Source organism: Malus sylvestris, chromosome 13, assembly GCF_916048215.2.
Source record: "Malus sylvestris chromosome 13, drMalSylv7.2, whole genome shotgun sequence".
NCBI lineage: Eukaryota > Viridiplantae > Streptophyta > Magnoliopsida > Rosales > Rosaceae > Malus > Malus sylvestris.
In genome coordinates, this window is record NC_062272.1 from 20,385,086 (window position 1) to 20,410,325 (window position 25,240).

Genomic DNA, 25,240 nt, shown 5'->3' on the forward strand with positions numbered 1-25,240 from the left:
TTCCTTGGTGTATGCTTTTCGCAGACGATATAGTGTTGATAGATGAAACTCAGGAAGGGGTAAATGCAAAGCTTAACCTTTGGAGAGAAGTGTTGGAATCTAAAGGTCTTCGCCTAAGTCGATCAAAGACAGAATATATGGAGTGCAAGTTCAGTGCAAATGGAGGCCAAAACGAGTTAGGGGTGAGGATCGGAGATCAAGAAATACCAAAGAGCGACCGTTTTCGTTACCTAGGATCTATCTTGCAAAAGAACGGAGAATTAGATGGAGATCTCAACCAAAGAGTGCATCCGGCGTGTTGTGTGACCGTCGTATGCCACTGAAGCTCAAGGGAAAATTTTATAGGACGACAATAAGGCCGGCGATGCTGTATGGCACAGAATGTTGGGTTGTGAAGCATCAACACGTACACAAAATGGGTGTAGCGGAGATGAGGATGCTTTGTTGGATGTGTGGGCACACGAGAAATGATAAGATTAGGAATGAGGATATCCGGGGTAAAGTAGGAGTAGCCGAAATTGAAGGAAAGATGAGAGAAAATCGATTACGGTGGTTTGGACATGTGTAAAGAAGGCCTACTGACGCTCCGATTAGAAGATGCGACTATGGGACAGAGGTTCAGGGCCGAAGGGGTAGAGGAAGACCTAGGAAAACTTTGGAAGAGACTCTAAGAAAAGACTTAGAATACTTGGATCTAACGGAGAACATGACACAGGACCGAGCACAATGGCGTTCTAAGATTCATATAGCCGACCCCACTCAGTGACTTGGATTTTCCAAGTCTCCAACCGAGAAGTTTTCCTCACTCGGGAAATTAAGGGAACACTACCTCAACCTACATGCTCCACTCACAAAGCTTCAACATACAAGCTTCAACAAAAGAAAAATTCAAAGAACTTAGCGAAGAAGGCTTTGGTGTATTTAACACAATACGTTGAAATGAAGCAAAGCTTATTTATTGATATCCCCGATAAGTTACAAATATGTACATATACATGAGTCAAAATAAACAAACAAGATGGAGCCTTCACAAAGGTTGCTTAGGAGAAGTCTCAGCAGTCGGTAGAGCCCCAGAAAGAGAAGGCACCGGAGGGGGATCATTCGGAGCCTCAGTATTGGACAGAACCCTAGAAGGAGGAGGCATCAGAGGTTGATCATTTGGAGCTTCATTACACGGTACAGCCCTAGAAGACGAAGGCAATAAATGCCTTTGGAACAAACCCACAAACCTCTGAAGATCAAGTAAAACCTGACCATCAGATTCCTTCATCTGGTCAAGCTTCCTCTTCATGTTTGTAGCATAGTCATGTGCGAGCCGGTACAACTGTTTATTCTCATGCTTGAGCCCTCTAATCTCCTGTTTGAGACTCATCACTTCAGCCGCCAATGATTCAACTTGGCGGGTTCAAGCAAATAGGCGTTGGGCCATATTAGACACAGAACCTGCACACTGAACACTGAGAGCTAGAGAATCCTTAACAGCCAACTCATCAGACCGTTTGGAAAGTAGTCTGTTATCTTTGAGAGTGAGAAGGTTCCTGGCCACCACCACAGCGGTCATATCATTCTTCATCACGGAATCCCTAACAGTAAGAGGACCAGTAGAGCTGACGAAGGATGGGCACCATATGTTGTCTGGAAAAGGCGTGGCTGCCTCTTCAACAAGGTTCAAGTCAAAACAACGGTCGGAGGGGCCAAACATTTTCAAAGGTGTTGAAGAGAGAAAAGGTCGCGGACAAATCAAGATCTTAGAAGTGCAAGAATGGAGCTTCTACTGGTGGAGATTCAAGTGTGCTTTGGAACTTAATGCCAGCCTTTATAAAAATCTGCATTCGACGGAGCTTCAGAAATCGAAGAGGCGCCTGCTCAGAAATCGAAGAGGCATTTACTTTCTCAAAAGTTGGGCTGCTCAGAGACCACGAGGGTCGATCTCAGAAATCGAAGAGGCGTTTGCTTTCTCAAAAGTTGGGCTACTCAAAGACCACGAAGGTCGATCTTAGAAATCGAAGAGGCGCTTGCTTTTTCAAAAGCTGGGCTGCTCAGATACCACGAGGGCCGATCTCAGAAATCGAAGTGGCACCTACTTTTTCAGCCTTGTCAGCACCTGTCACACGCACACTCAGCTTTGCAAAAATTACGGGCATTCTGTTGAAGATTTCTGGTGAAGTAGAAAGCATATGAATCTTACTGTTCAATCACCCACTTTCCACACGCAACATTAGCTTATGGGTACCACATATAACTTTGCCAAAGTTCTCTGACAAAGTTGAGACACGTGAAGCTTGCAGCTTCCACTACATCGCTCTGACCAAGAAGGGTAAAAGAATAGCAAAGAAACAGCACTAACAAAGTTTAGACACATAAATTTTGAAGGTCTAGCTACCATATTATTACCCACAAGGGTAAAGGAACAGTACCACTGCTAGATAATTGGAAAGTCCCTGTGTGTCAACCTCTGTGCTCCGTGGCAAGGTAGACTAGCAAACATGCCCAACCATTACTCACATTCGAGAAAACACTCCCAACAAGATTGCTTGCTCCAAAATCGAAGAGGCACCACCCTTCGAATCTCGAGAGCCAGACTCCCAACATGATTACTTTCTCAAAAATTGAAGAGACACCGCTCTCCGAATCTCGAGAGCCAGACCCCCAGCAGGATTGCTTTCTCAAAAATCGAAGAGGCATCGTTCTCTGAATCTCGAGAGCCAGATCCCCGACAGGATTGCTTGTTCGAAAACCGAAGAGGCACCACTTTCTCAACTTCGAGAGCCAGACCTCCTTGGATAAAGCTTGTCTGTAATCTTCACACGCAACATCAACTTTCCAGATACCACAGACCACTTTTTCAAAGTGCTCTGACAGTGTTAAAACATGTGAAGCTGGCAGCTCCCACTACCGTGCTATGACCAAGCAGGGTAAAGGAATAGCATTACTACTTGTTGTTAGGGAGACTCCTATATATGTCGACCTCCATCCCCAACGGACAGGAAGACCTGCAAAAATGCTCAACCCTTCCTCATATCTGAGAGGGCACTCCCAACGAAGCCTTTCGAAATATTCAGCTTTCTTTCCCCCCGATAATACCTCTGCAAACAAGCTATACTAGAGCAAGAATATCTCATATCATCAGGGTTAAAAGCAAGAGTATCTCATATCATGCTTTTTCCCTGTCTTTTCCTTTGGCCTTGTTCTTACCTGCAAGACAAGGAGAAAAAGAGCAATCAGTCAGCACTTGGAATCAAGCTTCCAGTCAGGAACTGACTGCCTGGAACCCCTTACCTGATTACTTACCTGGCATTGCTCTCGAGTACTCATCTTCAACATCTTATGCTTCCAGGGAAGATACCGCATCTGCCTGAGGAACAGATAGGGCAAGTGAGAAGGATACAAGGAAGCATGTGGAGATAAGCGTAACAGCACACGTGCCGATACATCCACTACTTTGTCAAAAGCAAAAGTATCCTATATCAGTAGGGTCGAACGTACTCTAGATTTGATGGACTTGTTTTGACCCTCAAATTCTTCAGTCGGCCTTATACTCTGGAGGAAACCAGAAAACCCTCCAGCCCAGTTTAAGAATAAGTCTGTGGAAAGTTACTTCTTCAAAAGCAAAAGTATCTCATATCATCTCTTCTCATTTTTCTTCTCTTTATCCTTCATGCTGCCTGCAAGATAGGGAGAATGAGAACAATCAGCCGGAACTCGAAATCAAACTTCTGATCTGGGACTGATTGCTTGGAGCTCTGATTGCTTACCTTGTCTGTCACCTCTTTCAGCAAATCCCCTAGCTCGGCGACTTGGGGGACTCCTACTACATGGTTTGTATCGCGCTTGACCAAGCCTGAAACTACAAGTAAGCTTCAAGTGAAATTGATACATTACCTTGTGCATCTCCACCAGTTAAAGATACCACCCCTGGATGGAGGAAGAGTACTTACAGAGAAGATGCCACATCTACCTATGAGACAGATAAGGCAAGTGAAGATGATACCACACTTCGGTACTTAGAAGTTTCGTGATTACGAGATCATTCTCCCACAATATTTCCTAATGTCATTTGTACTAAATCATTCACTTGTACTCACCAAAGGAGAGCTTGAACCTATGTACTTGTGTAAACCCTTCACAATTAATGAGAACTCCTATATTCCGTGGACGTAGCCAATCTGGGTGAACCACGTACATCTTGTGTTTGCTTTCCTGTCTCTATCCATTTATATACTTATCCACACTAATGACCGGAGCAATCTAGCGAAGATCACAAAAAGTGACCGTTTTCGCTACCTAGGATCTATCTTGCAAAAGAACGGAGAATTAGATGGAGATCTCAACCATAGAATACAAGCTGGATGGATGAAGTGGAAGAGTGCATCCGGCGTGTTGTGGGACCGTCGTAGGCCACTGAAGCTCAAGGGAAAATTTTATAGGACGGCAATAAGGCCAGCGATGCTGTATGACACAGAATGTTGGGCGGTGAAGCATCAACACGTACACAAAATGGGTGTAGCGGAGATGAGGATGCTTCGTGGGATGTGTGGGCACATGAGAAAGGATAAGATTGGGAATGAGGATATCCGAGGTAAAATAGGAGTAGCCGAAATTGAAGGAAAGATGAGAGAAAATCGGTTACGGTGGTTTGGACATGTGCAAAGAAGGCCTACTGACGCTCCGGTTCGAAGATGTGACTACGGGACAGAGGTTCAGGGCCGAAGGGGTAGTGGAAGACCTAGGAAAACTTTGGAAGAGACCCTAAGAAAAGACTTAGAGTACTTGGATCTAACGGAGGACATGACACAAAACCGAGCGCAATGGCGTTCTAGGATTCATATAGCCGACCCCACTTAGTGGGAAAAGGCTTTGTTGTTGTTGTTGTTGTTGTTGTTGTTGTTGTTGGTGCTACCCTGTAAGGAAATGTATACTTGAATAGAAACTAATGCATTGATATTACATTCATTCTGAATGTTGGTGCTACTCTCTCTCTCTCTCTCTCTCTCTCTCTCCCTCTCTCTCTCTTGGACTGAGGTTTCTTTGTGTATTACATTTATTTTCTTATTTATTTTGTATCGTTTTATAGAATAAGATGTTTTCTCGGATGAAATTTACTAAATGATTCCATGGAAGCTATATATGCTAATATTGACGAATTAAATTTTTCAAGAATACATTTTTGCTACCTCGTTGTGTATTCCAATATATAGATTTGAAAGTTCAATTACCTTTGTGCCATAGGTAGAAGACGTCAAACAGTTTAGCCAAGAGCAGTAAAACCCATCAACTGGCATATATTCCCTCTAAGTTGTTAGCAATCATAGGATATCACTGATTTATGCCGTTACACTTAAATCTGTTATAGAATTATTTTGCCTTTAGGTAGATGAGTTCTGTCATCATTTCGTTTTTTAAACTTTGCTGCACGTGTGTTATTTGCTTTCTTCGGTGATTGGGTGCAATTATACCGTGACAGTATGACGAGCATGTAAAAACATATGTACGTTGCTACGCTTTCTCAAACAATAGTCATTCCTCTTTGTTATTCCTGCATCTTGTACTCTACGACTGCTACAAGACTGGAGGTGAGCAGTACTTTACGGTGCAGTTTGTTCGTGTCTGTACTGATACTTTGAATCTTGATCCATTTAACTTCTACGCAGGAAGTACTTGGAAACGATGTTCCCTAGGGTTTTCTTCGCTTGTTTGTGCGTTTTTCTATTAAATCATTTGTAACACTAGTATTTCGAAATGAAACATCTATATAGTGGCACTCCAATCTAGATACAGAATGTACAGTTCTCACCTAAGGAACTACTGATCACTTGAAACCATTGCACGGCCCTTCTAAAGGAGATGGCCAAGATATCATGTTTTGTTGGTTGCGAACTGATTGTCTTTATTGCTTATCATTCTAATTACTTGTTGATACATATGATCGTTACACGTTCTTCAACGTGCAGGACGACCTGGAAAAACGCATCATGGGAATCGGTTATACCTTCCTTGGTTTACCGAGTTCCAGAAATTCAGCGTTCATCTCTTGCCGGAAGTGTTCTTTCTTTGAAATGTATGATCTTCTAGATTCTCCCTGCTGTAAGATTGATTTTCTTCTTCACTTTCTTTTTCTTCCCTTTCAGAATTCCAAAAAGAAATAACAATATACATTTTAGAAATTCTTTTTTGCTTGAGAAGAAAGACATTTCGTTTTGTTTCTAAATTAGTGGAATTTGAAGACGAAAAACTGACGTGGAAATACTTTTCTCAGCGTTTAATCATGCTGTTTTTGTCTGTGGCTTCCAAGTTCTAACAGCTTTGCCACTTTTTTCTAACAGTGACACTTACGGTGTGCATCAAACACCGTCCGCGGGAAGCAAATTTAAAACCCTTTTCCACTATCTTCTTCTCATGACTTCAACCATCAATGGTTGAAAATTCACGCTCTTCAAATGTAGCTACAAGGAATTAGTTGAATTGTAGACATACAATTACACAATAAACACCGTCTCCCTCTTTACATGTAAGGAGAGTCAATCAATCATTGATATACAACTTCGTATATACCAGAAGCTAGGTGTTTTTCTTTTCTAATTCTAACGGTCACTTCTTTTTTGTTTATTTGAATGTTTGGTTTTCTGGGCTTAACCTGTTAGCATTAGGGTTTCGGTTTCTTACCTTTTAGGGTTAGGGTTAGTTTATTATAAATAGCATGCTTGTTATTCAGTTGAGAAATAAGTTAGCCACAATGTAGTCTCTTAGGGTTTTGTAGCCGTTTCGGCATTCTCAGTTTGTTTAATAATATTCTTATTTTATTAGTCTTATTCGTTGCGCACTTTGATATTCAAGGATCGGATCAAGTCCATCTCCTTCTATTACATTTTTGCCTCATCTCCGTCTCCTCTTTTTTTTTCCTTTATGGCTTCATGGTACCTGATGAAAAGTTCCAATATGAAGCAACCGTCAAGTAAAGAAGTGCTTGTCCGTGCCGACACCTGAACTACGTATACAAATTTGAACAGTCTAGTTCAAACCAATGAAGTCCGTTGTTATTATGCACCGTTCAATTTAATTCAAAGTTTGCCTTCTAAAATGTCCCTACATGAAATTTTTTGAAAGATTTCTAGAACCAACGGCTGAGATCATCCCACGCATGACAGAGTGGCTTCTAGGAAGGTGAGAAGTGGACCAAACCCACCAGGAATTCAGATTCAGATCCTCCTCCCAACAAATAGGAAAGATTTTTCAGTGTGATCGGTACACGAGATGATACACCACGTGTCATTATACAAATAATAGGATATGTGTGCTAAAAAGTTAATAACTTAAAAAATAAAATTTATCACCACTCCTATTAAACAAATTGTATTACTTGTGTTCTTGTTACAACTAAAAATTCCTCCAACAACTAGGGACCGTCAGTGCCAACAAAGGCGGTACAAATAAAACACGTGGAAAAAAAAACTGGAGCAGAAAAAACCAAGGCCATAAATATATGTGGTTCCTAACTTGCTATCCTTAAAAGAAACCAAGGGCTCTTAAAATTCCACAACAAAACCCTCCCTACCAACAACCATTGCAAAAAACATTAAAGCTCACAAGCTTCTGAGAAACTAGAGGCACTGTTGTTTCAATGGCAACCTCAGTTTCTGCAAATTTGAATTCGTCGTTCCATGGAAGTTGGGGGAGTTCGGTTGTGGGAGAAGATTATGGGACGTTGGTGAAGGCGGTCCCGAACCAAGTGAGAGTTGGGAAGGCGGTGAGAGCGCAGCCGATGATGAAGAACATCAATGAAGGCAAAGGTGTCTTTGCACCTCTTGTTGTTGTCACGCGTAACATTGTTGGCAAGAAGAGGTTCAATCAGATTAGAGGCAAAGCTATTGCTTTGCACTCGCAGGTAATTAATACAAATCTTTCCTTTGTGTAACTGTGTTTAGAATATTTTTTAAAATTTGGTGTTAGATGTTCGATTTTGAGCCTAGTTCATGTGCTTCTCTATTTGAACTCCTTTCTCGTAGTTCACTTTAAATATAATTAGAATATCGCTCGAATAAGAGAAGTATCACTTTGGAAATGCTACAAATTAGTAACCATCAAATTTTCAGTTTTCCGGCTTCTTTTTCAATTATTTAGGATGAAAGCATAATTGGTTGGTACAAAACAAATTGTTGAATTAGTGAGGCCTTCTGTTTAAAAACAATCTTAGTATGTTTTTTTTCTCGCAAAACCAAGTGGTGAGAGAGCGTAGAGTTACTAGAGTAACGAGTTAAGATTGTGATAGGCTCATGTTCGGTTCCCTCTAATTATTGAATTACGGAATTTTAAAGCTTTATAGGCATATCAAGTTTTCCCTCTCCAAGATCTTAACCTTCATTCGAACAAAGAAAAAGGTGGTCTTATATAGATGTTGTAGAATTATCGACAAACCCTATATTCCGTGCAGGTAATTACCGAGTTCTGCAAATCGATAGGAGCAGACGCGAAACAAAGGCAAGGACTGATTCGTCTGGCGAAGAAGAACGGAGAGAGGCTGGGGTTCCTGGCGTGATAGAATCACTAGAGCATGGATGCCTCCATTTTGTTTTCACAAGTAGAAATTTGATGTTGTAGTTTGATTTCATATTTCATTCTTAAACGACTTCCACATGCATACACTCTCCGGTCTCCACCTGCTGGGATTCCTTCAACATCACCACAATGTATAATTCGATGTCTTGTCTCCATTACATATGCACTTTTCATGATCATTCTTCACTCTAGTTGCAATGTTCCTTCACTAAATCGATGGTAAAACGCTTATGTGAGTTAGATCAGTTGACTAGGATCGCATGTCCACCCCTTGGATCCAAGTTTGGATCCCATTTTCATGACATCGATACCGATAATAAGGTTGCAGAAAGTTCTTAGCAAACATGCAGATTTGAATCATTTGATTGTCAACTCAAGTAAATCATGGGTGTATTACAAACAAAACTTACTTTTTAAGTGTACTCGTACAAATTTTCAATGTTACAAACAAAATATAGTTTCTGCGTACTTCAGAAAATTTTCGAAATCGTAACATAAAGAACGATATCATATTACGCTAATAAAAATAAGTAGACAAATGTGGCGTTGTTCACAACTTTGGTAATGGAGAGTGGAAGACCCATGCGCCAAATCAGTTACACATTGTATCGAGGCTTTGCTGATCTTTCCCTTTTGGAATCGTCCTGCAATACCAGAAGAAGTGAGAAATAGAATTAACAGTACTCCAACACAAATAACACCGACTGAAACTTACATGGAAGCTGTAGGTCATCTTATCGGTAACATCGATTATCTCCTTCCACTTTCTCCCGATGCTCATCTGCATGACAAGCTAACAAGATTCAGACACTTGCAACATCTTAAATTTGCAACAAAACCATGGGAAATGTAATATTGCTGATGGGGCAGAGGTCAAGCGAGTATACATATCGAACATATCTTGTATTAGTAATCATATTTCAGTTGATTAATAAAGCAAATTTTGGGTAGCAATGTCTTCATGGATGCTTTCGCTTCTTTTTAGGATGTGCCGAGATCTTTATCACATATAAGTTGGGGCTTTAGCTATATCATTGTTTAATAGCAGAGCAGGTCAAAATTCATTGAAGAGTGAATATAGATCAAGCAAATACACGGATAGCAAAACCATCCAATTTAAAGTGCAAGTTCAAATCACACCTGTGCAGCTTCGTTTGCAGCATTCCTAGTCCATAGTGCAAGTTTGTCCTGCCTCTGGCGCACACTTGCTACCACTCCACAAATCTCATCCACCTCATCAAATTGCTCCCCAATCAGTGCCATCAACTGCCCAATAAAACAAGAACCATTATTATCAAATTTCCAATAAACCCTAATCCACAATGAATCAAAGTGCTTAGGCCAATACAGTCATCTTCAGCCCACCGCGAGCAAGATGCACCAACCATTCATACCGGTGAGGAGGATATGCTGACTATATATATAGAGAGAGAGTAGTATTCAATGTCCACATAGTTTGGCATGAAATGTTCCAATGTCAATCAAAACCGTTAAGTAGGTGAAATCAAGTACAAACCTATGTTCGATTCAATGTCTGCCAATGGTATGCCAAACTTCATTCCCATACAGGGGTGACGGGTGTGTATGTGTCAATCAATGTAATGAATAATGATAAGGAAATCGAAATCTCACGGTCTCTAGCCACATGGTATCAAGGTTGGCCTTCCTGCTGCTGATGACAGTCCACTTCCCTCCACTAGCACACTCAGGATCCTCCCATTTCGGTTCAACTCCAGCCCGGAACAAGTGAAAGTCTGCATTCGGTGTCAACTTGCTTGGCTTGAATACCTGATCGTACAGACTGCAAACAGATATTTCATCTCAACGTCAAATTGGGGATTTCAAATCAGATCAAATTTCAGAACTTGAATAAAGTGGATTTACAAATAATCCGAGTTTGTAGGTCCACAATGAAACTAAGTGCAGTTGGGTAACTTAATGGACTGGGCTTACAGAATGCTCCACTAAATTTTCTCATTAACCAAACATAATACTAATTACAAAGCTCAATTTTTTGGAAACAAAGGGACCAAAAACTCCGGTACATTACTTGGATTTGGAAAAGTTCCACTAAATTTTGTCATTAACCAAACATAATCTAATTATAAATCACAGCACCAATCAACAAACAAGCAAAATTCAGCAAAAACCCACATCTCCAACAAAACTAACAAATACAAAAACACAAACTAAAAGGAAAAATATACAGAGAAATTAAATTAATCCATTATTCAGACCCAATAATTAAAAACCCCAAACTAACAAAAGAGGAAGAGATGGGGAATTCGGTTTAGGTTATGTAATCTAATTCTTACCACCAAAACTCCTGGACGGTTTCGAAGGTGTAGGCTTTGCGGAGGGAGGAGCCCCACGCAGCGCCTTGCTTGGGCTTGGATTGGTTATCGAACCAAAAGGTCCACTTTCTCTCCAGCTTGTGGGGGCCGCTGCTTGCCTGTATCTTGGTATCGGCGGCCGCCTCCTCCGAAATATTCTCCTCTGTGTCTACCGCTGGTGGCGGCGCCGCTGCTGCAATCTCTGTCGACATTGTTGTCACTTGTGGAAACCTTTTGATTCGCCTGCGCGTCAGGGTTTTGTTGATTGGAAGGAGGAGAAATGAGAGAGGCAGCGGTTTTGGAATCGGGTCTTTATATTTGGAGGATCCGCGGGCTTGCTTTATATGCGCTGGCTGGACCCATTGGGAAGGCCCCCATGAGCCCAACTACATGGGCCGACAATCAATACAATGTTGCTTTCTGCCCAAAAAAATACAACGGTGTGTGAAGAAAAATTTTACGCATCGTTGTATTATTAATATAAAATGTCTTAGTAGTGGCGTACTCGTCACTTAATACTATAGTCTAATGACATTCTTCTTTATTTGTAAGTGAAAAGTTTTAGATTGGATTCTCCCGAATTTGAAGCATATTATTGCTATAAAAAACTTATCATCTTACCTTTTAAACTGATATTTTTTCACGAATGAACAGCTGAGATTTAACTAATTGAAATTTAGTTAAATTTAAACCGATCACTTATAAAATAAAAAAGGTACGGATGAGCAAAGATGCGAAGGTGTCCATACTTTTTTCTCACCTCCTCTATTCCTCCCTTTCTTTATTTAGGGTTAGTTTGGTGCCTCGAACAAGAAGGCCCTCTGTGGTGATTCGTTCTGAGCTACGTTCATATCGAAGCCATGGACACTACTTTGCAATATCTCTATTCCCTCTATTTACTATAGGATTATCTCAACTTAATCATGATTTGTGTCGGAAAGGTGTATACTTAGAAAATAAACACATATTCAGACTGAACTTTCGTCTGGCAAGACCAAATTTCTGGTAGTGTACGTAGCTGAGCTGAAGTCGAGCAAATTACAACATATACGGACACACAGAGAAAGAGTTACGTGCATGGTGGCCATAATCGCGCAAAATACAAGACACACGGACGCAGAGAGAAAGAGTTACGTGCATGGTGTGGCCAGGTGTAAGAAGGGCGTGATGCAAGATTTGCATGCATTTCTCACATCAAGCCACATCTTGCTCTCCAAAATAAGGTGGTGTTTGCATTTCTTGCCACGCAGAACCTAATACTAGCTGACTGGGGGTCTGGGAGGACGACCTTTCCTTCTTATTTTCCTTTCCTATGTTAGTTCTCTCTCTACCACCGCTCTTTATAACCAAAATATACATCACCTAGATAGTTTCCTATATTATGCTATAGAGAGAGAGAGCGAGAGAGAGAGAGAGAGAGAGAGAGAGAGAGAGAGAGAGAGAGAGGTCAGAGAAGATCACAGAAAACCGTATCAATTATGGCTGCGAGTGCTGTGATAGAGAATGAAGCATTGGCAACAGAAGCTCCATATGCACCTGTGACTATTGAGAGGAGAGTCAGGAGTGACTTGGAAACCAAACTTCCTAAACCATGTATGTGAGACCAGTTTCAATTCATTTCTGTTGCTCTCTCTCTCTCTCTCTCTCTCAATTTGACGAACGATAGAGTAATTGCACTAGAATCATTGAGATGGGATTCAAACTGCTCTTGCCAACTTGGCTAAATTCATTTTGTGGGGTTCAAAAACAAGACACTGCTTGTATAGTTTTGATTTTCAATTTCTACGAGATTAATTTTAAATTTCTTAATTAAGAATATTACATCAAAATACAACAGGATTAATTAAGAATTTCTGCACTAAATTGAACAAGTATGTACCCAATTGAAACCCAACAACTTTTATCTAATTTGATATCTTTTTTATTTTTTCTTTTCTTGTTATTGGAAACCTTTCCTTGACAAGTTTCTGGAAATTGTAACATGCTCAGGTAGGTTAGAAAGAAAATAAAAAGCTAATACAGCCTTTCAGGACACTAATTCACTCTTTATTTTATCTTTGACACACCCCCAACTTCAGATATGCCCAGAGCATTGGTTGCTCCAGACACAAACCATCCAACAGGAACAGTTGGCCATCAGCACCGTAACATGAGTGTTCTTCAGCAGCATATTGCGTTTTTCGACCAGGACGACAATGGCATCGTCTATCCATGGGAAACTTTTACTGGTAAATCTTGCTCGCTTCAACGTACCTTTACTTAATTAACTGTACATATTCAACCTCAGGCAGCCTTGTAGTGGATTTAATATCGCTTCTCATGCGTGCTCTATTCTTTTCCCTTTAATCAGGATGTCGGGCCATAGGTTTCAACCCAATCGTCGCCCTTTTTATGGCTGTTCTTATCAATGGGGCTATGAGTTATCCCACTCTGCCTGTAAGTTGCATACTGTTTTCACACTTTTTTATAAGAAAGGGACCGTAATTATTTAAGAGCCCATTAATTAGTTACAACAGCCAGTCTAAGAGTAAACACAAGGTGATGTTGTAACATGGTGCTCAGGTACCGTCACAAAAAAAGAAGACAATTTCTCGATAGTTGGTTGAATATAGTGCTCCCACTTTTAGACCAAACACCACGTGATGTTGTAATGATGTAAAAAAAGCTCTTATCAACTGCCATATCATGTGATACGCGACTATCATTTTGTCTCGGTGTGTGGTAGAAGTGAGCATAAATGTGGTTGAGAAGAAAGCTAATTGGAGTGAAAAAGCGTGACTAATTAAAGCTGCATTGTATATCTTGAATTTCTAATTTTCATCACAGGGGTGGATTCCTTCTCCTTTCTTTCCCATATACATCTACAACATTCACAAGGCAAAGCACGGTAGCGATTCCGGGACATATGACACAGAAGGAAGGTATGTAATTATGAGTTAAAATGCGACAAAGTAAGGATCTTCAATATTGGCTGGTCAAGAAATCACTAGAATTTATGTGCAATCATTTTCCAGGTATAGCCCAGCCAACATTGAGAACATGTTTAGTAAGTATGCCCATACTGTGCCTGACAAGTTCACGCTGGGAGAGCTTTGGGCCATGACCGAGGGGAACAGAGTTGCCTTTGATTTCTTTGGATGGTAAGCATTCTTGGTCCGTAGTATGCTACATTTCAAATATAATATTGATACGAGTAAGTAGTTTTTGTTCTTCACTTAGCTGACTCGCGAGCCTGATTTTGGCAGGATCACAAGTAAGCTGGAATGGGGGCTATTGTATGTGCTTGCTAGGGACGAGGAGGGTTTGCTGTCGAAAGAAGCCGTTAGACGCTGCTTCGATGGTAGCTTGTTCGATTATTGCGCTAAGATGAATACCGTCGGTAGAGCCAAGATGGGGTAGAAGAACATGGAAGCTGTGTACCAAAATGATGTATATGTATGCATGTAAAGTATCTAGTTTACGTTTGAGATGTTGGAACTGTAATAATTGAGGGATGATCCTTCACGGTTTAACAAATGATGAAATAATTAATGATCATAATTGCAACTTTTCATTTATGGTTCTTCACTTAAAAGCAATTGAATTGGATGCAATTCCAATAAAATTCAAGGTATTTAAAGTGAAATGCCGTAATTTTTCAAAAAATGTAGTATATTGGGTTTCGGGGTTTGAATGTCCATTTGGCACTGGGAAGTCCATTGATACTGCTGAATTGGTCTTCGACAAAGCCCCAGATGGTGTAACATCATCGATCAGTTGCTTTGTCACACACACACAGTAGTCTTGTAATTTTGCACTCCTCCCCTTTCTTCAACACCCCTAACAACAAAAACAAGTGTGAACAAATTAGATGCTAGACATCTATATAAAAAGATGTCCATCCCTGAAAGGGGCGAGACCCAAGGCACGTATAAATACGCTTTCAGACTATTCGTATATGCTATCTCTCAGACTATTCATTCTTACATTCAGTGTACAAAGGGATATGCGAATAAGCATTGTGGATATACTGAAGTGGGGCTCACGCCTGTTGTATGTAAAAGTTTTGCATACTCCTAAGACAAACACTAAACACTCAAAGAAATAGATAATAACACTCAAGATTTAACTATGGACTAATATTGCAGATTTTAGTGTCTAGAGCTTTTGTATAACAATGGAGGAGGCTTTGAATTATGCACAAAGAGAGAGAAATTGGGTTGTTCGAAATCTGCAGAATACAGCCTTTGAACCAATTTGCAATATTAATAATAGGTCACAAATAATCTTTATTAAGAGTTGTAATATATTAATCATTGGATTAATCCATAAAATTGATCAAAGACATACTCAATTTGCATATCAGACACAACCTTCTGCACCAAGTGGTGGAATAAATAACTGCCATTTGAATTCAAATTGGCAATTATTCAAAGTTAACTAACGTTGTCACTCAGTACTACGTTCTAGTGATATTCTTTTTCACTTGAAAGTAAGAGGGCTTAGGTTCGAATCTCGTGGATGGCGAATTTGATACTAAATTGTGTGACTTAACCAAACTCTCAATTTCCTAATTAAAAATATCGATGTACTAAAAAAAATACTAACGTTTCATCCACCGCTTCGAATTCTTTCCCCACCAATTCAATGGTTTTCTTTACATAGGAAAAAATCATTCCAACGGGATGCCCTTGCCCAAGAAACTTGTCGCTGTCCTCTGAAGACACGTATTAATGTCTTGAGCAGACTGGTACCTTGACACATAAGTCTCGATTCAAGAAACTTGTCCATCCATAATAGCCAACATTTTTTATTACAAGCGATATTACTATTTTAAGTTACACTAAGAATAAGAGGAAGGGTTTAAACCTAAGACGCAGTCGGTTGAAAAGAAAAATAACCATAAAGCCAATCCACTGCTTGCAGCGATACCAGTATTTTGAGAGAGAGAGAGAGATTCCATCCATAATAGCCAACCATTTTTATTACAAGCAATATTACTATTTTAAGTTACACTAAGAATAAGAGGAGGGGTTTAAACCTAAGACGCAGTAGGTTGAAAAGAAAGAGCTAACCATTAAGCCAATCCACTGCTCGCAGCGATACCAGTATTTTGAGAGAGAGAGGGAGAGAGAGAGAGAGAACTGACCTCAGTATAAGGCTTGTCTAACCATAATATCAGGCCAACAATAACACGATTATCTGGCTAATCTTAGAAGCTCCCTCCCTGAAGAAGCTGATCTTAGAAGCTCCCTCCATGAAGAAATCAAAATGATTTGCAGCTCTCTGCCTTTCATCTCATTGAATAGTTTGAGCGAGTTCTCTAAAGCAGGTGCATTTCCACGACTCATTCATTCCTCCAAAGAAATCAGGTTCAATTTCTCACCCAAAAAGAAATTGCTTTACAAAATTACTTCACCTGAAAATTAGTATATGATCTTGTAGTTTTGAATCAAACATACAATGTCTTACCCAAAATTTCGTTTCTTGTAGCAAGGCTTGGTCAAATGTAGCGTATCATCAATGTCGAAAATCAGTAACAAAAAAACTTAGCTCTGGTGGCAAATGATCCAATGCAAGCACATTTATGAAAAAATGGATTTACTACCAAATTCTGAAGGGATCATTTCCCTCATGAAAACAAAAAATAGATTGTATTGACATTAAGAAACATCACGTTGTTGGACTTTTCAATTGTTCGGAGATGAAAAATGGGATCAAACAAATCAGAAATGCTATCTGAGAACATGTGCGTTGTTGTTGGTGATATATATTCTCAGGTTAAACAGTTTACTAATTATAGGATACAGGTGGAACTACAATGCAATTTCCTAAGGACAGGTACAAAAATAGCTAGCAATTAGTTGGCTATTTTCTATTATGCCTTCAGGTAAGGCTATAAATTGACTTGAAATCGACATAGAAGTTCATCAACTTTCAAACAAAAAGAAAATAATCAGGTGAAAAATTAAGATGGCTCAGAAATTGAATACCCTGACAGTGTTTTTGTTCTTATTGTCAGCATAGATTGCTAAAGCTGAGCTGAGTGTGTTTGATGTTACAAGTGCAATATATGGTGCAAAGCCCGGGTCTGATATCACACAGGCTTTAACCAAGGCTTGGACTGATGCATGTGCATCACCAACAGCGAGTAAGGTTGCTGTTCCGAGCAGGACATACAAGTTAACAAAAGCAAGTTTCAAAGGTCCTTGCAAGGCTCCAATTGAGATTCAAGTTCAAGGGAAATTGCAAGCTCCAGTAGATGGTAGCAAACTTACCAAACCAGATACTTGGGTTGCTTTAGAGCATATTAATATGCTCACCATCTCCGGTAGTGGAACTTTTGATGGCCAAGGTGCACTTGCTTGGAAGTTAAATGATTGCAATAAAAACAAAGATTGCAAATTTATCGCCATTAATATGAGGTTCAACTTTGTTTTCAATTCCACAATTCAGGACATAACTTCTCTCGACAGCAAGAATTTCCCCGTCAACATTTTGGGGTGCCACGATGTCACATTCCAACATGTCAATGTCACAACACCTGGAGAGAGCATAAATACCGATGGACTCCATATCGGCCGTTCACCTGGAATCAACATTATTGATGCACACATTGGAACTGGGGATGATTGTGTTTCCATTGGCGATGGAAGCAAAGAAATCACCGTAACTAGGGTTACTTATGGACCAGGCCATGACATAAGCGTTGGAAGTCTTGGAAGGTACCCGAATGAAGAACATGCGGTTGGAATCAGGGTTAGGAACTGTACCTTGACTAATACATCCAACGGTGTGAGAATCAAGACATGGCATGCTTCTCTTTCAGATGGTATTGCATCAGATATGCACTTTGAAGATATTACAGTGGTCAACATCAGCAACCCTATCATCATAGACCAACAATATTTCCCATGGAATCAATGTAAACGGAACATTCGGTCGAAAGTGAAGATTAGCAACGTCAACTTCAAGAACATTAAAGGCTCATCTGTAACACCACTTGCAGTCCAAATTGTATGCAGCAGGGGCTTACCATGTGAGAATGTGGAATTGTCTAACATTGATTTCACCTATAACGGAAACAAGGCCCTTTTACCTCTCAATGTTCTAATGTGAAGCCCACCATTACTCGTGTGCCAAAAGCCCTTGCGTGTGCTACTTCTTCTTGATCAAACATGTGGAAAATTCTTTTATTCTTTTATGATCTTGTACTAAATGTATCCATAATTTTTTTTTCTTCGATCAAATACCTGTATTTGTTATGAAAAAACGAAAATACTAATATATTGTCCTGAGATTGCATCAATTTCTACTCCATATACTTTTCTTAGCATCCAAGCCACTAGGATGACATCAATGGGGCGTTCATTTTTCCCATGGACAGTTGATTGCATCAGTTTCTACTCCATATAGTTTTCTTGGTATCCAAGCCACTAGGATGACATCAATAGGGCGTTCGTTTTCCCATGGACAATTGATTGAATCATTTTTGTTAGAGTGTATTTAACCAAAAATATTTCCAAATATCAGAGCTAAATTTTCCTCTCACTATCTAACTTTACGAGCTTCAAATATATATAATAATATGTGCATTACATCGCCCTACTCGGAGGAGCTAATATTGTGAACAACAACGTGCCTGAATAGTAATGTTATACTTGTCGTGAACAATAATCTACTACAACAACCGTGAACAGTGATTATGTTACAGTATTTCTTGTAAATCGTCTCAATTCTGCTCTATATCTTGTATGCCTTTATTGTTCGTGTTTTACCTAAATGGCTTTATATAATCATAATGTTGTTATGCATCTTCCTGGATCAAAGATGTGGATAATTGATATTTGGGCCACTGATCATGTGATTTGACTCTAGAGTGTTTGATGAGTTACATGATAATGTTCGTGATCCATATATTACTAGTGCAAATAGAGCACTTTCACTTGTGAAGGATTAAGGCACTCTCTCTTTCTTACTCCGACCGTATCACTAGTCTATGCTCTACTTGTTCTTGATGTTAAGTGCATTTTTTTGTTAGTAGGAAAACTACTAGATACCTTATATTGTTCCGCTCACTTCTACTGCACATATTGTTATTTTCAAGACTTTAAAACTCATAAGATAATTGGTCGTGGTACAGAATTGGGGGTTTCTACATGTTAATTGTGGCAACTATGTTTAGGACATCCATCCTTCAGTTATATAAAGCATCCGTTTCATTTTTTGTATCGCACTTATATAGTGATTCAGAGTTCAAGTGTGAAACATGTGTTCATAGCCAAGAGTCATCGTACTTCCTTTCCAATAAGTAATTCTAAAGCTACTTTGCCATTTGATTTGTTACATTCTGATTGGTGGGGTCCGACGAAGGTTACTTCTAATGGATTTCGTTGATTTGTTACTCTATTGATGATTGTACTCGATTAACTTGGGTGTTCTTGATGAAGAATGAAAGTAATGTCCTTTCGCTTCTTCAAGAATTTTGTTCAATGGTGTCTACTCAGTTTCAAACAAAAGTTAAGGTTTTCAAGTCTGATAAGGGAGGAGAGTATGTGATTCACACTTTGGCATGTTTCTTTCGAGATCAAAGTATTATTCACCTGACAACTACTCTGTTTTTACCCCAACAAAATGATCCGTATGAACAGAAGTATCATCAAATAATGAAGGTTGTTCGCTCCTTGATGTTAGATAAGTGTGTTCTTAATCATTTTATAGGTCATTCTATTTTGGATGTTGTGTATTTAATCAAACGCGTTCTAAATAGGGTTCTGGAGTTTCAAACATCGCTTAATGTGCTGAACAAAACATTTTTCTCTTGTCTTTATAACCAACATCATATGAAGGTATTTGGGTGTGTGTCGTATGTGAATGTCTACTCTCACCAGCAGTAAACTTTATATGTGGTCTCTGATGTGTGTTTATTAGGTATGCTAATAATCAGAAAGGCTATAAGTGTTATCATTATTCGACTCAAAAACTTTTACTACCATGGATGCTACCTTCCAGGAGGAAGTTTCATATTTTATGAAGCTCTATTCCGATCCCCATTTCAGGGAGAGAAGGGGAGTGAAGTGCAGAGTCAAAGAGATGATGTGGATGATGTATTACAGGCTGAATTAGGGACAAAACTTGTTCGGTTGCATGATACCGATCGGTGGCCACATATAGCGACCCATCGACTGTTATTCCCAAAGCTTTGTTTGCTGATGACCAGTCAAGTGCGCCCAACGGCCGGTTGTCCATGTATGATACCACGGGTCTAGATCCTTTATCTATTGATGATCGGTTGCCAACTGCTGGTATGTCTAATGAGTTGTATATATTTGGTATGTCTGATTAATGGTTTGTTGAAGGTTCGCCTAATGAGATTCTTCTAAGGATTTGGTACAAGGTGGTGACACAAGGTAATTTATGACGATTCTTCTACTTATCAATTGCCTTTACAAGCTAATTGTGGAAAACCTAAAGTACAATATGAGCCTGATATGCATGCCAAAGCTAAGTATCCAATCAACAATTATGTGTTTACTCATCGTTTGTCCAAACCATATACATCCTAAATATGTCAGCTATCTAGTGTATCTGTTCCAACAAAATTGCAAGATGTTTTGTCCAACCCTAAATGGGTTAGTACCATGAATGTTGAGATGGAAGCTTTGGAAAACAATTCCACTTGGGATTTGGTTCCTTTGTCAAAAGGCGAGAAAAATGTTGGATGTAGATAGGTGTTCACTATTAAGCACAAAGTCGATGGTTCTTTTACCTGTACAAAGCAAAATTAATTGCTAAAGATTATACATAAACCTATGGTGTGAACTATCATGAGACTTTTGCTCATGTTGTTAAACTTAAATTATTTGTGTCCTTCTGTTCTTAACAACAAACCAAGATTGGCCCATGTTGCAGTTTGATGTTAAGATTGTTTTCCTTCATGGTGATCTCAAGGAGGAAGTTTATACGAATCTCCCTTCGGGTATCGGAATATCTCGTGAAAAATGTGTTGTGTGCAAATTGAGAAAGACTTTGTATGGCTTAAAACAATCTCCTAGAGCGTGGTTTGAGTGGTTTACAAGTTCAATGAAGAAGTTTAGGTATCCAGACTGGTGATGATGAGAATGAGGTACAATGTCTTCAAAAGCACTTAGCTACTAAAATTGAGATGAATGAATTGGGTAAACTAAAGTATTTTCTCGGAATCGAGGTTGCACAATCCACACATGGTATTTTTCTATCTCAATGGAAATATGTTCTTGATTTGTTAGCTGAAATAGATATGTTAGATTGGAAACCCATTGATTCTCCAATTAAGCAGAAACATTGTTTGGGCTTATTTCTGAATCAAGTTCCTACTCATAAAGGACGGTATTAGAGACTTGTGGGGAGATTAATTTAGTTATCTCACACATGGCCCTAACATTGCTTATGCAGTTAGTGTGGTAAGTCAACTTATGCACTTGCCTAGTGAAGCTCATATGGATGCTGTAATCCGTATTTCAAGGTATTTGAAGATGGCTCATGGTGGAGGGTTGGTTTTATCCAAGAATGGTCGTTTGAATGTAGAAGGGTATACATATGCATATTATGTGGGTTATATCACTGACTGGCAATTTAGATCTGGATACTAGTTGTAATTCCTATATATACTCCCTTTTGGAGATTAAGGTTTATACAAGAATTTCCCCAAATATTGTCTTATGTATTTTTAGTATTTGCCCTGTTCAATTGAACTTTCACCCCTAAAAAAATTTCTTTACAAAATTATAGCACCCAAAAATTTGTATATGATCTCGTAGTCTCGTAATGTCTTACCCAAAATTTTGTTTCTTATGTCAGACACAATGAAAAGTAGCGTATCATCAATGCCGAAAATCCATGCCCCTCTCCCATCTTTTGCCTATTACAGCTAGTGCTTAGGTACACGATGGCCTCCATGACCACCTTTTCGGCGTCCGCCTTGTACAGAGTTGAAGAAACATACTTCCCAATGTATCCCATGCATTCTTGAGGCACAATTTCAAACTATCTAATGTTGTGCAGCTCGACGTTCATCCTTCTACTCTCGCAGTAGTTTTTCAAGCTCATGTCCCATCCACTCTTGGTTCTGTGATTCAATATTTTCCACCTAGACTCTACTACTGCAATCGTAACGAAAAGACTCAAAATACAAAAGAAGATGCTTAGATTTCTATCCATTTCAACGATTTGAAGTACAAAGACAAGGAGATCGAAGGCAGGTTAAAGTAGCAATTGTATGGGGAAATTGGAGCAAGTAAATGTGACATGGTTATGGGATTTGGATCAAGTAGTTATGGTTTGTTGGGCATGCTGTACAAATCACAAGGTTGTCAGGGTGGCAAATGCTTAATGTTTAATACAATTTTTATTGTATACTCTATGTTTTCATTGTTTGTTTTTCTTGATGCACAAAACCGGAGGTCTTGGAACAACGTAAATCCGACCGTGAATCTGCAAGAAAGTAAAGAACACAAGATGTATCATGGTTCACCCCAATGTTTGGGCTACGTCCACACTGATATTGTATTTCTCTTTTTGTGAGAGGATTGTGAGGGTGAAAGCTCTGTATGTGAGGATCAGAGCTCGGAATATGAAAGTGAGGGTGAGAGGGTTTCCCTTCATTGTGAGGGTGAGGAGGCCCTTTTATAGAATAAGGGATCCTCACTTATTACATATTTGCCCCCTCTATTTATTACATAATTACATTTGAGTCCCCCGAGTATTTATACGAGGTCTAAATACGGAGGCCCTAAATATGGTACAAACAGTAGTCCCCCAAGTCTTCAATCAAAAGAGTCTTTTGGCTGGATACTTGAAATTCAGTCCATGTGTGGGCCGAATTAACTAGATGTCGTCTAGAACTGATACTTGATATAAGGTGGTGCTCAATCTGAAACGGTGCTCAACTAGAAGTAGCACTTGTTGCGAGGCTGCCTGGCTTGTGGCTTATGTTGCCTTGGTTGGCTCGGCTTATGGTGTTGAAGGTGAGGGAGTCCCTTTTATAGAATAAGGGCTCACTCCTCAATACAAAAATGATGGGCTAGAGTTGATGCTCGCGGCGAGGCGGTTGCTCAACTGGCGGCGATGCTCTCTAATGATGGTAAGGGAGTCCCTTTTATAAAATAAGGGCTCGCTCCTCAATACATGAATAATGGGTGTTCTCTAATGAAAGTGAGGGAGTCCCTTTTATAAAATAAGGATTCATTCCTCAATAAATAAATAATGGGTGCTCTCTAATGAAAGTGAGGGAGTCCCTTTTATAAAATAAGGGTTCGCTCCTCAATACATAAATAATGGGCTAAGTCCCCCAAGTTTTTTTTTTATGAGGCCCAATATATGGTACATAGTGTAGTCCCCCAAGTCTTCAGTCAATAGAGTCTGTTAGCTGGAGACTTCAAATTGAATTCATGTATGGGCCGAAGTGGCGGTTGTTCGGAGGCGGTATTTGTATACCTTGCACTGAAGCTTTGTAGGTTAAGCTTTGCAAGTGAAGCTTTTGAAGCTGGAGCTTTGTAAATGAAGCTTTTGAAGTTGGAGCTCTGTAAATGAAGTTTTCGAAGCTGATTGACATGAGTGATGCTCTTGAATGTTTATGTTGACTGACATGAGTGATGCTCATGGATGTTGACATGACTGATGCTCATGAATGTTGGCATGAGTGATGCTCATGAATGTTGACATGAATGATGCTCATGAATGTTTATGTATGATTGACATGAGCGATGCTCATGTATAATTTTGGAGTACTGGACATACTTTTGATCACCTGGTTGGTGATAATAGTGGCAGGGTGCAGAATAATTTTGGAGTACTGGGCGTACTTTTGAGCACCTGGTTGGTGATAATAACGGCAGGGTGCCGAATAAATTTGGAGTACTGGGCGTACTTTTGATCACCTAGTTGGTGATAATAGCGGGACTGGCTCTTTTGGGCATATGGGTCTTCGCCCTCCACATAACATTCCAGCCCATTATTTTGGGCTTGCCCTTTTTTTTTTTTTGATTATTATTACCCTCTTATGGGGTTATACAGATGTCTCCGAAAGATAAGAAAAATAAATTACATCATTCAAAAATAAATCTGACCTTTTGCTCAATGGGTCACGCCCATAATTCCCTTTTCTGCATGCCATCACCACCATAATTATGTCTGCTTCTTTTTATCTTCTTTTGCTTTATGCTTTTGCTTTCTGCTTTTCTTTTTCTGTTGCATGGTCCACGAGTCCACCACCAAGGCTCCATAATATTCTCCCACACTACACTTTGTGCTTTCTTTAATAGCCTTAAATTGTTGGTGGACTTGGTGCCGAGAAAATAATCCATTTTTTTGGCACCACTATTTGCATTAATAGTTTGGCAGCCTTCGTAGTCTCTGATGAACATCACAGCTATCATCTTCCTTTATTGTTGTCACTTTTTCTTTTCTCTTTTGGCAGATGGCAGACAGGGAGAATAATAATAGACTTATTATTGAGGAAAAGCTTATCTTCGTCAAGTCGTAATGAGTGTGTTTCTGATGATCAAGATCGTTCTCTGAGTCACACGCGTAGCAAGTTCAGCCTCTTTGACGTGCTTCCAGCAACCTGGCTCTCCGCCGTCCCAAACGGCATCATCATCTCCTCGAGAACCACGTCTGGCGGTAGCAATAGAAGCAGCCTTTCCTCCTCGAAAACGTGCGCGCTGCTGAACTTTGGCAGTGAATTCATCATCGTCGCTGGATATGTTGAGCATGTCGACATCGAATTCGTCGTCGTCTTCCTCCATAACCGCAGTGTGACTCGTCCATCCCATAAAATCTGAAGCTCGACTGGCGAGCACGATGAGTGTGAATCCGATGCAACAGCTCAGCAGAAACTTGTCCAAGCAATCCGAAACATCCGCTATCAAACTCACAGACGGCTCCTCCGGCAGCTACCGCTAGGAGAAGGTATGGTTCTGCCGCTGCGTGACAACGTGCTCCCAGAGGACGGTAACGCCGTTGAAGTTGTCCACCATGCAGTCATTGTTGGAGAGGCCGAAGGTGATGGCGCTCGAGTTGAGGGCGCGCGTGAGGCTGAGGCGGGTGCTAGTGATGGAGACCGTGGAGCTGAGGTAGAGCTGCACGGCGTTATAGAGCTCGTTGGTGTTGACGCCATCGATCTCCGTGTGTCGAAGTAGTAGTAGGAGGAAAACCAGTGGAAGATCTTGTTGAAGAGTTTGGCGAAGGCGTAGCGGAGCTCCGGTGGGAACACTGCTTGGAGGAGGCTCTGGCATAAGGCCAAAACGCATAGCAAAGAAGCTAAAAAGGTCCAATACTCCTTCATTTTTTGTGGGAAAATACTTGGGATTTTGAGTGATGGGTTTTGCTCAATTTAT

General features: G+C 40.0%; 3 protein-coding genes and 1 pseudogene across 3 annotated transcripts; 3 read left to right on the top strand and 1 right to left on the bottom strand.

Moving 5' to 3' along the window:
• The first annotated feature begins 7,501 nt into the window (after nt 1-7,501).
• On the top strand, nt 7,502-8,732 carry LOC126597663 (protein PROTON GRADIENT REGULATION 5, chloroplastic-like). Its single transcript, XM_050264477.1, has 2 exons — nt 7,502-7,882; nt 8,429-8,732. The coding sequence occupies exons 1-2, from the start codon at nt 7,619-7,621 to the stop codon at nt 8,531-8,533; spliced, it is 369 nt and encodes a 122-aa protein (XP_050120434.1). The 5' UTR covers nt 7,502-7,618; the 3' UTR covers nt 8,534-8,732.
• A 153-nt stretch (nt 8,733-8,885) lies between these two features.
• On the bottom strand, nt 8,886-11,190 carry LOC126597660 (eukaryotic translation initiation factor). The gene is made up of 5 exons (XM_050264475.1): nt 10,869-11,190; nt 10,186-10,354; nt 9,694-9,819; nt 9,269-9,334; nt 8,886-9,197 (listed from the first exon to the last, which is right to left on the bottom strand). The coding sequence occupies exons 1-5, from the start codon at nt 11,096-11,098 to the stop codon at nt 9,150-9,152; spliced, it is 639 nt and encodes a 212-aa protein (XP_050120432.1). The 5' UTR covers nt 11,099-11,190; the 3' UTR covers nt 8,886-9,149.
• A 1,074-nt stretch (nt 11,191-12,264) lies between these two features.
• LOC126597659 (peroxygenase-like) lies at nt 12,265-14,439 on the top strand. The gene is made up of 6 exons (XM_050264474.1): nt 12,265-12,479; nt 12,965-13,114; nt 13,237-13,322; nt 13,713-13,807; nt 13,901-14,026; nt 14,132-14,439. The coding sequence occupies exons 1-6, from the start codon at nt 12,365-12,367 to the stop codon at nt 14,283-14,285; spliced, it is 726 nt and encodes a 241-aa protein (XP_050120431.1). The 5' UTR covers nt 12,265-12,364; the 3' UTR covers nt 14,286-14,439.
• Nucleotides 14,440-16,100: 1,661 nt separating this feature from the next.
• On the top strand, nt 16,101-18,103 carry LOC126597656 (exopolygalacturonase-like; annotated as a pseudogene).
• The last annotated feature ends 7,137 nt before the right edge of the window (nt 18,104-25,240 follow it).